The sequence below is a fragment of the Etheostoma cragini genome, chromosome 2 (genome assembly GCF_013103735.1).
Source record: "Etheostoma cragini isolate CJK2018 chromosome 2, CSU_Ecrag_1.0, whole genome shotgun sequence".
NCBI classification, from domain to species: domain Eukaryota; kingdom Metazoa; phylum Chordata; class Actinopteri; order Perciformes; family Percidae; genus Etheostoma; species Etheostoma cragini.
Genome location: NC_048408.1, coordinates 857,692 through 871,311, shown reverse-complemented (window position 1 = coordinate 871,311; position 13,620 = coordinate 857,692). Strand labels below are relative to the sequence as shown.

General features: G+C 42.0%; 2 protein-coding genes across 4 annotated transcripts in view; both read right to left on the bottom strand.

Annotated features, from left to right (window-relative positions):
- Positions 1–5,139, bottom strand: part of vps37c (VPS37C subunit of ESCRT-I) — a 12,422-nt gene extending 7,283 nt beyond the window's left edge. The window contains exons 1-5 of the mRNA XM_034860944.1: positions 4,466–5,139; positions 4,019–4,131; positions 2,273–2,444; positions 1,704–1,786; positions 5–434 (exon numbers count right to left, since the gene is read on the bottom strand). Of these exons, the coding sequence (XP_034716835.1) occupies positions 5–434; positions 1,704–1,786; positions 2,273–2,444; positions 4,019–4,111 (778 nt within the window). The 5' untranslated portion in view covers positions 4,112–4,131; positions 4,466–5,139. The remainder of the gene's footprint in view (positions 1–4; positions 435–1,703; positions 1,787–2,272; positions 2,445–4,018; positions 4,132–4,465) is intronic.
- si:dkey-9i23.16 (uncharacterized protein LOC571915 homolog) overlaps positions 1–13,620 on the bottom strand; it is a 31,243-nt gene that overhangs the window by 15,109 nt on the left and 2,514 nt on the right. The window contains exons 2-6 of one of the 3 annotated variants that reach the window (XM_034893267.1): positions 9,852–9,936; positions 9,722–9,751; positions 7,764–7,820; positions 7,395–7,571; positions 7,094–7,203 (exon numbers count right to left, since the gene is read on the bottom strand). In XM_034893267.1, coding sequence (XP_034749158.1) covers positions 7,096–7,203; positions 7,395–7,571; positions 7,764–7,820; positions 9,722–9,751; positions 9,852–9,936 — 457 coding nt within the window. In that variant the 3' untranslated portion in view covers positions 7,094–7,095. Of the gene's footprint in view, positions 1–7,001; positions 7,204–7,394; positions 7,572–7,763; positions 7,821–9,640; positions 9,752–9,851; positions 9,937–13,620 lie in introns of those variants that run through there. The other 2 variants (XM_034893250.1, XM_034893258.1) reach the window with 2 other exon arrangements.

Sequence of the window (13,620 nt, the reverse complement as noted above, 5' to 3'; positions counted from 1 at the left end):
GAACCGGAACCTGGGTAGGGAGGGAACTGTGACGGGGGGTTGGCCGCGCCGGAGGCCGCGGCAGCCGCAGGGGGAGGGTTGGGTGGGGAGACGGGGTAGGGGGTGTAGGGGAGGCCAGAGGGGCCCGCTGCGGATGCGGAGGGCGGCTGTGAGGGGTAGCTGCAGGACTGAGCTGTGGAGTTTGGCTGCTGCTGATTGGCCGTCGTCGCCGTTGTTGTCGGTTGATTCCAGGGGGAGGGCGCGGCAGCGGGGTCTTGGCTGACGCCGGCTGATGACGTCATGGCGCTGGGATTGCCCTCGCTCCTCTGTCGTAGGATCTCCTGGAGTTTCTCTATCCTCACCCGTCTTTTGTGAGCTAGGGAGCGCAGCGAGAGGAAGGCATCGAGGAAGGAGTCCAACGGCAGAGAGCCCTCCAGAAACTCATCAGCTAGAGTCTGCAGACAGAGACCCAGCAGTCACAGTGAGACTAGTCTCCCTTCAACAGGACACTTCTCTAATTGCCCACTGTCTAACACACACCAGACTGATCTTGTGAAGTGGCAAATGTATGTTGTCAAGACCCATACCCGTTTTTTAGAGTGTATATCAGCGCCTCTCTTTGAATTACATTAACTTGTGATTGCATGTCAATTCACGCCGTAGCGAATAGTATTAAGAGGGCGAAAATCCGCGTAGGGGAGGTCGGTCGGGGGGCGGATGGGTAAAACACAGGACCTTCACCCAGGACACCGAGGATCGTGTCCCGCGTTTCACATTTCCTAAACCCATCAGCCACTCGGCTTTAGAAAGTAGAGTGTGTACAGTTCAGGAAATATCACAACTCCATTCAATACTGATTTTCCATTCAAAACACGATTCACAGTATGTAAATGTAGTTACTTTTCGTATTTATGTATGTATCCATTTTTTTTCTCCCGTTACTCTTTCCTCTGTACTGTCTCCATCTAGAAACTAAGGCAACAACTCTGATTGGCTCATGATCTGACAGTGGTTTACGGAGCTGTAGATTGGCTTTGCAAAATTTCTATTTTCATTTCCATGAAATGACGCATTTAAAATAAAAACTAAAAAAAACGCTTGCTTACGCAAATTTGATCGTGGAATGCCAAAATCGTGATCAAAATTCGATTAATTGTGCAGGCCTAGCGCAAGTAATATTTTTCCTCTAAGTCTCACCGGTGCACCTAATGTCCTCGCATCCGCTCCAATGTGGTTTATATAGATATAGTTTAATTTTACAAAATAATCGGGAATATCATTTTGGCTCCTGTGTTGCTGCTCTAATTAAAATGTGGACTTCTTACGGACATTTGCCTCATGGACTTAGGGTGGCGCCCCATGCGCCATCAATCCCGCCCGTTATGAGAGCCAATCAGCAAAGAGATGCGTTAATCAACCACCAGGACCGGACCGAATCAGATATCACCAGAGTCTGTCTCGTCTCCTCGTCACCATCGTTGACAAATCCTCAGCTTAGTGGCTCGACGGGTATATATTGTATATGTGATTATAACGCAAAGTTAAAGTATGTGTATGTAGTATCAGAACACTTACACAGGGTTAACTCTCTTAACTTAATAACAGTGCTGTTCAAGCATCTTTAAGCAAATACAAACAGCTACACTTCACATTGATATTGTGTGTGTGTGTGTGTGTGTGTGTGTGTGTGTGTGTGTGTGTGGGTGGGTGTGTGTGGTTCTGACCTCTGAATCGGCCTCTGTTTTGCTGCCCTCTGTCTGTAGTCTGGAGAACAATGCCTCTGGAGACACCTGACCCACCATCCCATCTGAGAGAGAGAGAGAGAGAGAGAGAGAGAGAGAGAGAGAGAGAGAGAGAGAGAGAGAGAGAGAGAGAGAGAGAGAGAGAGAAGTTAATTGCAAATGAATTGCAGGTTTTTTATCTGTTCTAAATGTACTTTAAAAGTACTTTATTTTAAGTTTTAAAAGCTGAAATAGTATTAGAGACTCAACTACTCAGTTCACATGGACAGTACATGCAGACAACGTTTGGAGAGAACCATCTGGAAGGTGTATTATAAGACCTGAAAGGTTTTTTTTTATGTAGCTCTGATAATAATGCGTCAAATCAATTTCGAAGCCCTCAGCTCTTGATTGGAACAGAATCCTCTCCTACGTGACTGTGCCATGCGTGACATGCACTTGACTAGCTTTTAGAGATGGTAAATTCAACTTGCTCAGAAAGTCTCGGGACTATCCAGCCTAAAGGCCAAGATGCCCTTGACTGTGCCGCGCCGGAGGACTCTCCGTCCTACCTCTCAGGGAGCAGTGCTGTCTGTAGGTTTCTCTGATGGCCTCTAGCTGGGAGTACCTCTCCACCAGCACCTCCTTCTCCGCCTCCAGCCGAGGCTTCACGTCCAGGTTCTGCTCGGCCAGGCTGCGGTTGGATGCCAACGCCATCTCTCTCTCCAGCTGGATGTTCTGGATCTGAAGAGGGACAGTGACTCTAATTCAGTCGACTGATAAAAAACATTGAGGCTACATTTCCATTGCTACGTCTTGGTGTAAAAAGGAATATCTTCTGCTGCGTTTGCCCGTCTCATTCCCCCCTGCTCTGACGTTCCCCCTTTCATTCCCCCCTCCTCTGACGTTCCCCCTTTCATTCCCCCTGCTCTGGTCTTTCCCCCTCTCATTCCCCCTGCTCTGATGTTTCCGAGCCCCTTAAACAGAGACATTTGAAACACTTGTGACCCGTTTTGGTTTGGTATCTGCGGCCTGGGTCTCATTGGTTACGACGCCTCGGACACTCATTTATAGACCTTCAAAAGTAATCGACCTTAATTGGAATCTAAGATCAATAGAATATGTGGGTGTGGCAATTACTAAAATCTTTAGTAAGACACATAACAACGATTCAGTAATAAAATAAGACTTTTTTTGTCTTTTGCATACAATCTGTTTCTTAACTGCTAATGAATTTGTTATTCCTAACTTTGAACCAGCAAGTTGCGTTTTAAGCTTCTGTTTTTTCTGCTACGTGACACATGAAGCTATATCGATGAGGACCGGCGAGTAAAACTGGCTGACCGAGAGCAGACTATAGAAGGCGGACACACAGCTGGAGACAGACTGGGACATACGCGCAGCGGGCCGCTGTGGACTTGTGTCAGTCCCGCTAGCGGTTTCAGGAAAAGTGGCTGTGCGTGTCCAACAATGCACAGAACATCAACACTGGTACAAGCCTACAGCTGTCACAGTGTGTCCCCACTGTAAAAAAAATATCCTCACTATCTGGATGTCCCCTGAACACATTGTAAAAAACATCTCCTCACTATCTGCTTGTCCCCAGAACACACTGTAAAAAACATCTCCTCACTATCCTCCTTTTCTGTCTTCTCCTGGAATAGATGGAGACAAGGTTTGTAACAGGAGAATGGGAATGGAGAGACATGTCCTTCTTAATAGAGCTGTTTAGATTTAATTATTACTTTATGTTATCACTATAATTTCTACTTCAACTTCTTTCCCCAGAACACACTGTAAAAAGCTGGGTAGTAACGAGTTACATTTACTTGAGTACGTTTTTGAAAAAATTGTACTTCTAAGAGTAGTTTTAAATCATTATACTTTTACTTGATTAGATTTGTGAAGAACAAACTGTACTCTTACTCTCCAAAATTAGGCTACAATAAGCTTGAGATTTTCTTTTTACCTAAGTTTTATTTTGACAGAGATAGAAACTTCTGCTAAAGGCTCTACAATAAATTAATTTTAAGTTATTTTATTGATTGGATGAACTATAATTTGCCGAAAGATGATTATTTGTATTTGTGTCTGTCCGATTGAACACTTGTGTTAAAAAATAAATCAGACGTTACTCAGAAGTTACTTATTACTTGAGTAGTTTTTTCTCCAAGCACTTTTTTTACTCTTACTCAAATAATCATTTGGATGACTACTTTTTACTTTTACTTGAGTCCTATTATAGGGACTCCCCTCAGGTTTTAAATAAGAACCAAGCCCTATTTATAATGGAAAGTAAGGTGGAGCGTATTCTTTACCTCGTCGGACTCCAGAGCCATGGACTCCACCCTCTGTGGGTTGTCCAGGAGCTCCTGTAGCTCTGATTGGCTCAGGTCCTGGAGTTTCTCCATTTGATTTGCCAGGATGGCTGCCCGTCACAAAGGAACCCGGAAATGAGAGTTAAAAACAATGTTGGACACAAAAAGTGGACAGTGAGAGGCCTACGTCTGTATTTTAAAGCTACTAGATACTCAGTAGCCATTGGGCTATCAGACCATTGTGAAATAATTAAGACAAAACTAACGTAATGTCACTGGTGGTGTGACAAATGTGGCCATTATGTTACCATAGTAGTGACACCAACACAGTTAGCATTCTAAATTCACAATACGGAACATGTACTGGGGCGAAGGGACACAAAACAGAACAAGTGGTAACTTTAGTGCCAGTGAAGCAAGGTAGCGGGTAGACTCGGCGGCTACTTACCCGACGCTAGCAAACCAGATTGAGGCTGATGACAGGGACTGGTGGTGACATCCAACACCACCTCTCTATTCCGTCTGACGTGCGGACACGGGACCCAGTACAACGAAAAGCCGCCGACTCGATTTCAACGTACTTGACCCGCAAGCTAGCTAGCTAGCTACTCGGCCGACGGCCAATCTCAGCAGGCGGTTCCGCGTTGAGCAGTGTGATGACAACAACAGTCGGTGCGATAGAAATGTCAGCCACTTCACGTTAGCCACCGTCAACTTCGAGGGAAGCCCGGCGATTTGGCAACCAAAACCAGACCCCAAAATGACGCTGCTCGGTCCGGACGGTCACTGTCAGACGCCTCTGTAGTCCGGCAATAATTAATTTGATAAACGGGCGACCTCAATTTGTTACAATAATGTTAAATTCTTCGCTTAAAATGGGAAAGTTTCACTCCAGACTGACAGATACCGCCGCCATTTTAGGAATCATCCAAGTTTGCCGGGGATGTCCGGAAAAACAATATTCAAAAGATTCACCGGTAAACTGTAACAAATTCCTCATATATAGTTTTAACATTTTTAAATAGTTACTGTTTGCTGACGTATTTGTGTGTAATTATTTAAAACTGGGGCCGTTTTTCCTCTCGCGTCCCCTGTGTCGCGGGGGAATGGTAGGGTCCAGTGCTCAGCTGATGTAAGGGAAACCCCTATGTGCCAGTACTTGTGTCGATGGGAAAATATCTGTCACCCTGCACTGCTGGAGGAGCTGCACGCCACTGCTTTCTGTTGAAACGAGAACTTTTAAGTAACATTTTGAGAAATGAAAGGATGTTTAGTAAAAACAGACATTAGGTTAGTCTAATAGAAAGGATAACAACAATGGAGTATGATGATATAGCCTAAATAATAGCTCATGGTTGCCCATGAGAAGCAGACTCCATTCTGATTGGACATTTAGCATTTTGGCAAGAATCCACCTACATAAACATGAAAGGTTATACTTCCTGTTATTGTTGGTGCTCTGCCTTTATCAATACTGAGTTCACTTTTCATTGCTTCGGCTCAAAGACAACATCATTTTCTCAGTCAAACTCAACCACCACCCAAAACTCTGGACATTCTGGACATGTTGCACATAACTGCCTGAACAGTCTTCATTCTTCATAGTTTTTATTATCTGTTTTCCGATTGCTTAAACACTATTTATAAAACAGGGACCAGTTTTTCAGAACACTAGGCTACACACATTTAGCACAACCACCCATCCAAGTAGCAGACATCCTCAGACCCTTTGCAAAATGAAACTAAACACTAATTAATAAAAAATATATATATATTTTATTACCATGTAAAAGACGTTTCACGTGACTTAATTCAAATCAGGCAACGTCTTACATAGGCTACGGCAAAAGCTCTGCGTGGAGCTTTTAGGGTTAACAACCTATGAAACTAATAATGAACAATAGGCTACAGTATTTAGAGGTGGTTAAACTCTATTTCCGAATTTTGGGAGGTGCGTAGACGGCGTTTTCGTGCGTTTAGCCTCCACTACATTTTGCCGCGCCAAAAACTAGAGTGAAGATAATTACCTCATGTTTCTTAAATCCTCCGTGTCCTCCTTGGCTACTAGCGACTGCGTGGGAGAGGAGGCGGGTCCAGGTGCCGGCACGGAAGGCTTGTATCACGTGGACGCCAAAAGTCTTGTTGTCATTAGTTACAATTCCTCATGGGGGAGACAAAAATGACACACTATAGAAGAAGAAGGGATTAAGCTCCTGCTTGTGACTACACTCCCAAAATACAGCACATCGTCACCGGTTTTGGATGAGACGGATGAGACCGAGACCCGGTTGGACCGCCAGAGGAACTTCAGGCTTCTGATTGGCCAACATGGCTTTACTGTTAGGGTTATATCTCTACCCGGTGGTTTGACATGCTCTTGACAGCACTTGATAGCATGTGGATGGAGGTTTTATTTAAGGCGAGAGTAGTTAAATTAAATTAAAAAATTAAATTAAATTAAATTAAATTAATTAAATTAAATTAAATTAAATTAATTAAATTAAATTAAATTAAATTAAATTAACTAAAGTAAATCAAATTAAGTGAACTAAAGTAAATTTATTTAATTTAATTTAATCAACTAAATTAAAGTAAATTAAATTTAATCAACTAAATTAAAGTAAATTAATTTAAAATAAATTAAATCAAATTAAAATATATATGCAGTATATATGTTTCTTTTAAATCAATAATGCAACAGTAATTTACACACATAAAAGCAATCACTCAGATTTTTTCAATTTTTTTTTTATTGTGAGCCAGTCATACTGTTCGGGACATTTTACAACATAAAGTTCAACTGGTGCTCACCGTGTCTACATGACCTCAAACTGTACTTTGGAATTTAATGTTAATGATCAGACCACATATACACTGATCAATACGTAGGCAGTAAGCTGCTGTTGGTATTTGTCTAGCTTTAATATTAGGGTTTGATATAAAAACAATATTACTTTCCTGTAAAACATTATTATATGCCAACGCCATGCAGGCTAGGCAGGCTCTGTTGAAAGCAGAATCTGATGGCTGATCTCATGAGCAGAACTTTGTGGAAGTGCGGGGTTTTGAGGATTCTGTCAGTCTGTTTTTAGTGCTTTGAGGGCGGAGACAGACAGGAGGGAGTGCAGCAACACGGCTGCCATGTTGTAGAGCAGCAGCAGCAGTGTCAAACACCAGCAGTAGGCCTGCAGGAGACAAGAAAGCACATCATACTTCTACCCACGGAAGTGACTGTCATCTGCAATAATCTACATTTACATAATCAACGTTGCATCTTCCTATGAAACAGGACTATCTCCACTTCCTTTTCTCCATTCATCCATCCATCCATCCAAAAGAACAGAAAAGAAAGGTTTGATGACAGCAACACACTGACCATCAGGTGTTCCTCGGGACATCCGTAACTTCCTCTGTAATCGTAGTCAGACGTCGTCGTCACACTGGGCCCACACAGCTCTTTGCTGTGCATGGTGCTCAGGCTGTAGCAGTAGAGGCAGAAGGCCAACAGCGCCACCAGCAGGCCAAGCACATTACTGCATGCACAACCTCGAAGCTGTGGAGGGGAGCACCAGGTTCCATCATACATTATATTATTTAAATATAAAAATGACTGTAAAACAACATATTTTTTTGTGGAACCATAGCAACAACAAAGGCTAGGGCTATCAGTTCACTTATGCCTCAGGCCGACTATGAGTCCTTATTTGGTATCCAATGTAAGACTCAAGTCTGTCTGTGAACGTACCAGTAGTCTGCTGGAGTTCCTCTCATTGGCAATGGTCAATGATCCTCCTGCCACAATCTGCAACACACACACACACACACACACACAAATACACAAACACATTTTTGGACTTTTAATTGCAAGACAGCTGCTTTCATCAGCAGCACTGCAGCAACATTTAACCACTTTAAAAGTCCAATATTTGAAAACCTCCACCCCTCATGCAACAACAAGTATGTGTGTTGCATTTGCCGTATAATTTCAGTGTATATGTGTGCATGGTTTTACACAAGGATTGTTTGGATGGAGTGCAGATGTTGCAGTGAGAGTTTGGCGTACTGTAAGATCCGGTGTGTGAAGTGTTTAGTTGTTCATTATCAAATTTGGTGTTGACTTTTCACAAACTTGTCCTTTTTCATGAATTTCCTATTGGCTTAAAATTCATGTTCATGCGCCATATTGAAGAAGGAAACACGGAGGACCACACGTATTCAAAATCCAAATTCTAGGAACATGAGTCTTCTTCTTCGCCCAGAAAAAGTAGATTGAAAAGAGCAAAAGACTGGCTTTTTGAAGCGTTAAGGCTTCCGTAGCTGTATTATGTCCATTGGACTGTGTGGCAAGACAGAGTTGAGTGCGATATATGATCTCAACGCTAGATGGGAGACATTCCTCTACATTGGATTCATACTAATGCTGCATCGCTGTGGTCTCCCCCCTCTCTGCCAAGGGATTGGGTAATAGAAGGCAGACTGACCTTGGAACCAATCAGATGTGTGCTCTCTCTAAGCGAGGGAGCAAGGTTGGTCAACTGCACTCTGGGTACTGCTCATGTAACGCCGTTGCTGTGGAATCAATAAACTACTGGCTCTGAGCGATCATACCTAAAGGACAGAATATAGGCTGATTACCCAAGACATTAACCCTTCTGTTGTCTTCCGGTCGACCATGCAACTTTTTGGCTGTTCTGAGTCCAAATTTGAGTTGTCCTTTTTCAACATTTGTCACTTTTCCCGGCCTTTCTTGTATTTTTTTTTCCAAATTTCTTGTCACTTTTTACAATATTTTTGTAGAGCTTTTTTAGAGCTTTATTGATGTTTTTGTAAAACTTCTTCGCAGTGTTTCTGAAGCTTTTTCCAAAATTATGGACACTTTTTTCAACGTTTAAATACTATAACATTTAATAATTCAATGAAAGTAGGGAACTGAGCCTTTACTTTACTTGTGAAGAGCGTTTTAGTGACCCATCCACGTTTTTTTTTGACAATTTGGTTGAAAGAAAACCCAACTGTGTGATATAGAAACTTGTTGAAAATGGGTTTTTTTTCCTTCTGTATGCAACCTCATCCCATTATTGCATGTTACTAACTCAACTTCTTCCCTTTCCCAGAGTCTTGTCCTCTCTTGACCCTCTCCTCTTACAATTCACCATGTCTCTCTTCTTTGTCTCTGTCTCTCTCTTTCTCTCTTTCTCTGTCTATTTCTTTCTCTCGCCCCCAAATCGGTCGAGGCGGATGCCCCCCCACCCTGAGCCATGGTTCTGCTCGAGGTTTCTGCCTCTTAAAGGAAGTTTTTCCTTACCTCTGTGGCCTAGTGCTTGCTCTTGGTGGGAACTGTTGGGTTTCTGTAAATAACATCAGAGTACGATCCAGACCTTCTCTTTATGAAAAGCACAGTGAGACAACTGTTGTTGTGATTTGGCTCTATATACATAAAATTGAATTGAATTGAATATATTACCTAGATTTTAGCTATATTTTGATGTCTTTGGTTATCTTTTTTAGATCTGAGCTGTGCAAGTGCAGACTATCTGCAAGAGCTTGTCACCTTTTATATATTTGGGCCCCTGACATGTAGCTGGCCAGACTAAGGATTAGAAAAAATGATATGGTACATACCAGTATTCCTAAAACAAGTGGGAGAATGAAGAGTTTTGGCAGACTTTGGTCCGCGTAAGCGAGTGGGACTGACAAAAGCACCTGGAACAGCCCCAAGAGGATGGTTACCACCTACACACACACATACAGACAGAGTTTGTTACACTCTACCCAATAATCATTTATTGGAAGTTAGACTATGAATAAAGACTGAGTGGTGTCCGGGTCTCACCCCAGCAGTTTCGGGGTCGAACCAGGAGGAGAGGCGATGCACCCTGGGTTCAACTGCTGACACTGCACTCTCAGGGGACATGTTCCTACAAAACAGGAAACTCCAGTCAGATACAACAATGAAAGTGCCACCAGTTCTGTTAGAAACCATCCGTATTACAGTCAGTGTTAACACATGAACAAAACAATGTTGCTTTGCATGTACAAGGTCCAATCCCAGTCCCCGTCCAGCAGCCAAGTGACCTGGACTCCAGAGGGGGAACGTCAATACTGCTGAACTCATCCTCACTTTCTACTTCTATTCCAACTCTGACAGCTTTAGTTACTAATGAAGATTTTTAAATAACACGTGTTTTTATGAATGTAACTGTAGATACTGCTTCCTTCCCAGTTTCATGGGAAAATGAAATAGTATTTATTCATTAAACCGTCAGAATGAGGAACACTTCCCAGGAGTCTTCCTTGGTGGATGGTGCAAACATACACATAAACATATTCAAAGGAATTAAAAAACTTAAATGAATAAATATGTACAATATAACTGCTTAACAATAAGAAGAGAAGGCTGATGTGTAAAGATGTTGACGAATGTGCAAAAGTTCAGGAGATACAGTTGGTGCCATGGACAGGTGTAAGGTCCAGGATGTTGGTGGTGTCACAGTGTGTACTGTAGGTATCCAGCATGACATAAGACTTGGAAGCACCAGCCTGAGCCCACGTTAATTCAGATATAAGACGCTGTTTGCCTGGGGCCCAAATCATTTCAGTTGACAAGTCACACCAAAACTAATTTAGTCTTTTTATTCAAACCCTCGTGTTGTCTTCCTGTCAAAATTGACAAACACTTCTGTTGACACTTTTAATCCATGTTTGGAACTTTTTCTTAAGTTTTTCTCCCTTTTTTCAACACTTTTTTTCCAATGTTTGTGACTTTTTTTGACGTTTAAGATTACGTACACTAACTTATTAACTTTAGTTTTACAATTAGTTTTGGAATTTATGGTCAATAAATCTCATTTATAGTAAATTATAACTATTGTTTAAGTTTAAGTAAGAAATTAGGAATTATTTAGACTAAAATTAAAGGAATGGATGTTGATGATAATCACAGACTGGAATGTGTCAACTATTACTCAATACTATTTCCAAATCACTTCAATGTTTTTTTAAATGCTATAAAATTGAATAAGACGCCCCAAAATTAATGAAAGTAGAGATTTGTAATTGCCAAAGAATGTTGTGAGGTATCAATCATGTTATTTTGGGGAATTTTTGGCGTTACCTTCTCCCTTTTGCTTAGAAGCTCAGAGTAGACAATAGAGTACTACGCTAAAATTACTTTTGCCGACTCTAGATATTAAACGGCCAAAATACCTTTACCGTAGTGTAAGCTATGTTATTGAAGTGAATGCTCAGAGTGAATTAAAACTTGGCTTTTATTGTGAAATATCACTAGCGTTATGCACTGCTGTAAAAGAGACTTCAGATACAGTATTAGGGGACCACTAAGGTCTATATAAAGAGACTTCAGATACAGTATTAGGGGACCACTAAGGTCTATATAAAGAGACTTCAGATACAGTATTAGGGGACCACTAAGGTCTATATAAAAGAGACTTCAGATACAGTATTAGGGGACCACTAAGGTCTATATAAAAGAGACTTCAGATACAGTATTAGGGGACCACTAAGGTCTATGTAAAAGAGACTTCAGATACAGTATTAGGGGACCACTAAGGTCTATATAAAAGAGACTTCACATACAGTATTAGGGGACCATTAAGGTCTATGTAAAAGAGTCTTCAGATACAGTATTAGGGACCACTAAGGTCTCTATAAAAGAGACTTCACATACAGTATTAGGGACCACTAAGGTCTAAATAAAAGAGACTTCAGCTACAGTATTAGGGGACTACTAAGGTCTATATAAAAGAGACTTCAGAAACAGTATTAGGGGACCACTAAGGTCTATATAAAGAGACTTCAGAAACAGTATTAGGGGACCACTAAGGTCTATATATAAGAGACTTCAGATACAGTATTAGGGGACCACTAAGATCTATTTACGACACTTTAGTTTAAAGTACAAAAAACAAAAGGAACGCCACGGTGTCACTCTCTCTCTCCCAGTATACTGAGTAAACCTACCTCGACAGAAGAGTGTCTCTCATCATCACTATTGCCCTCCCTGTGAGCCAAAAACTCAGATTTCCCACTGTTCTGAACGCTCCTGTTTCAACATTGTTTTATGCTCTGGGCTCCGTATGATGTCATGCCGAGCCGGGTTCTCATGGTCCAGGCATGGGGGAAATCCCAGGGGAGCCGGGCGTGTCAGGACCTACCAATTTTGAGGGTTGTCGCCCCTTAAAAATACAACTAAAAACTATACTGTGTATTTTAAATAATATATTATATGCCTAAAAGAATTGTGTAAGTAGTAAAAAAAATACAAATGGTTTAAGTTTAAAAATGAGTTGAGCCCCCCATTCCTTGTCTCACAGTAGTCTGGTCCACTGCCTGGCTCATGTCACCTTCACATGCACACAGAAGCCCGGTGCATGGTGGGAGAGAAAACAGAAGACATTCCAATAGTAACAAAAGTAGTGGAACTCCAGTTGGTTATAATAATAAGAAAATAACCAGACGTTTTAATTATAATTTCAGTGTTTGGCGGCCAGACTTCAACCTCAACCCGCGCTTGGGGATTGGGTTTTCAGGAGATTTTGGGGATTGATGGTAAAGACGCTTCACCCTGGCCGAAGCCTGCAGGTGGATGCTGGGGTGAGGGTAATGTTGGTGGGGGCTATCAGCAGCAGCACTAGACTCCGCCTACCAAGAGCCCGGGTCTGTCCCAGGTTTCTTCTTAAAAGGGAGTTTTTCCTTGGCACTGTCAAACTATTGCTTGTTCTGGAGGGAACAACTAGAACTGTTAGGTCCTTGTAAATTATGGAGTGGTCTAGACCTGCTCTATTTGTAAATTATAGAGCGGTCTAGACCTGCTCTATCTGTAAATTATAGAGCGGTCTAGACCTGCTCTCTAGACCCTTAAACTCCACCCCTCAAATAATCGGAATCGAGAATCAGAATTTTTAAAATCCAAATGGATTTGATGCCAAATGGACAATGCCCAGACTTGGACTGCAGGAAGAGAATCTTTTCGAAAGCAATGTCATCATAGACTAATGTTGAAAAACTGCAAGTCAAAAATACATGAATGTATCCAAAGAACAACAGACAGCACACAGATCATCACATGACCCTGAAAAAGAGCACTGGAGAGGGACAGGGCAGTGAACATGCAGCGTATTTGTAAGTGTATTCATGTGTGTGTGTGTGTGTGTGTGTGTGTGTGTGTGTGTGTGTGTGTCTGTTTGGACAGGGAAGAAGGAATTGAGAAATAGAGAACAAAATGAGGTAGTGAAAGGCTGGGAAAGGAACAGAGAGTGTGTGAGTGTGTAAGTTCATCAAAACCACATGTCATAATACTCTTAGGAAAGAGAGGAATGCAGGATGAGAAGCAGATGTGGTGGGAGTACAGCAAGAGACGGAAGAGGAGGGAGCAAAAGAGAGTAAGAAAAGAGTGGGCTCTGAGGGTGAGGGAAGGGGGAGATCGGTAGTGATGACTTGACAATGCACCACAGAAGTGAGGGGGACATTTAGCAAACTAGTAGTCTCGAAACAGATACGGAACTGGTATAGACAGGGTACATACAGGCAACATATGGGTACAGATAGGGAATAGGTATAGACAGGGTACATACAGGCAACAT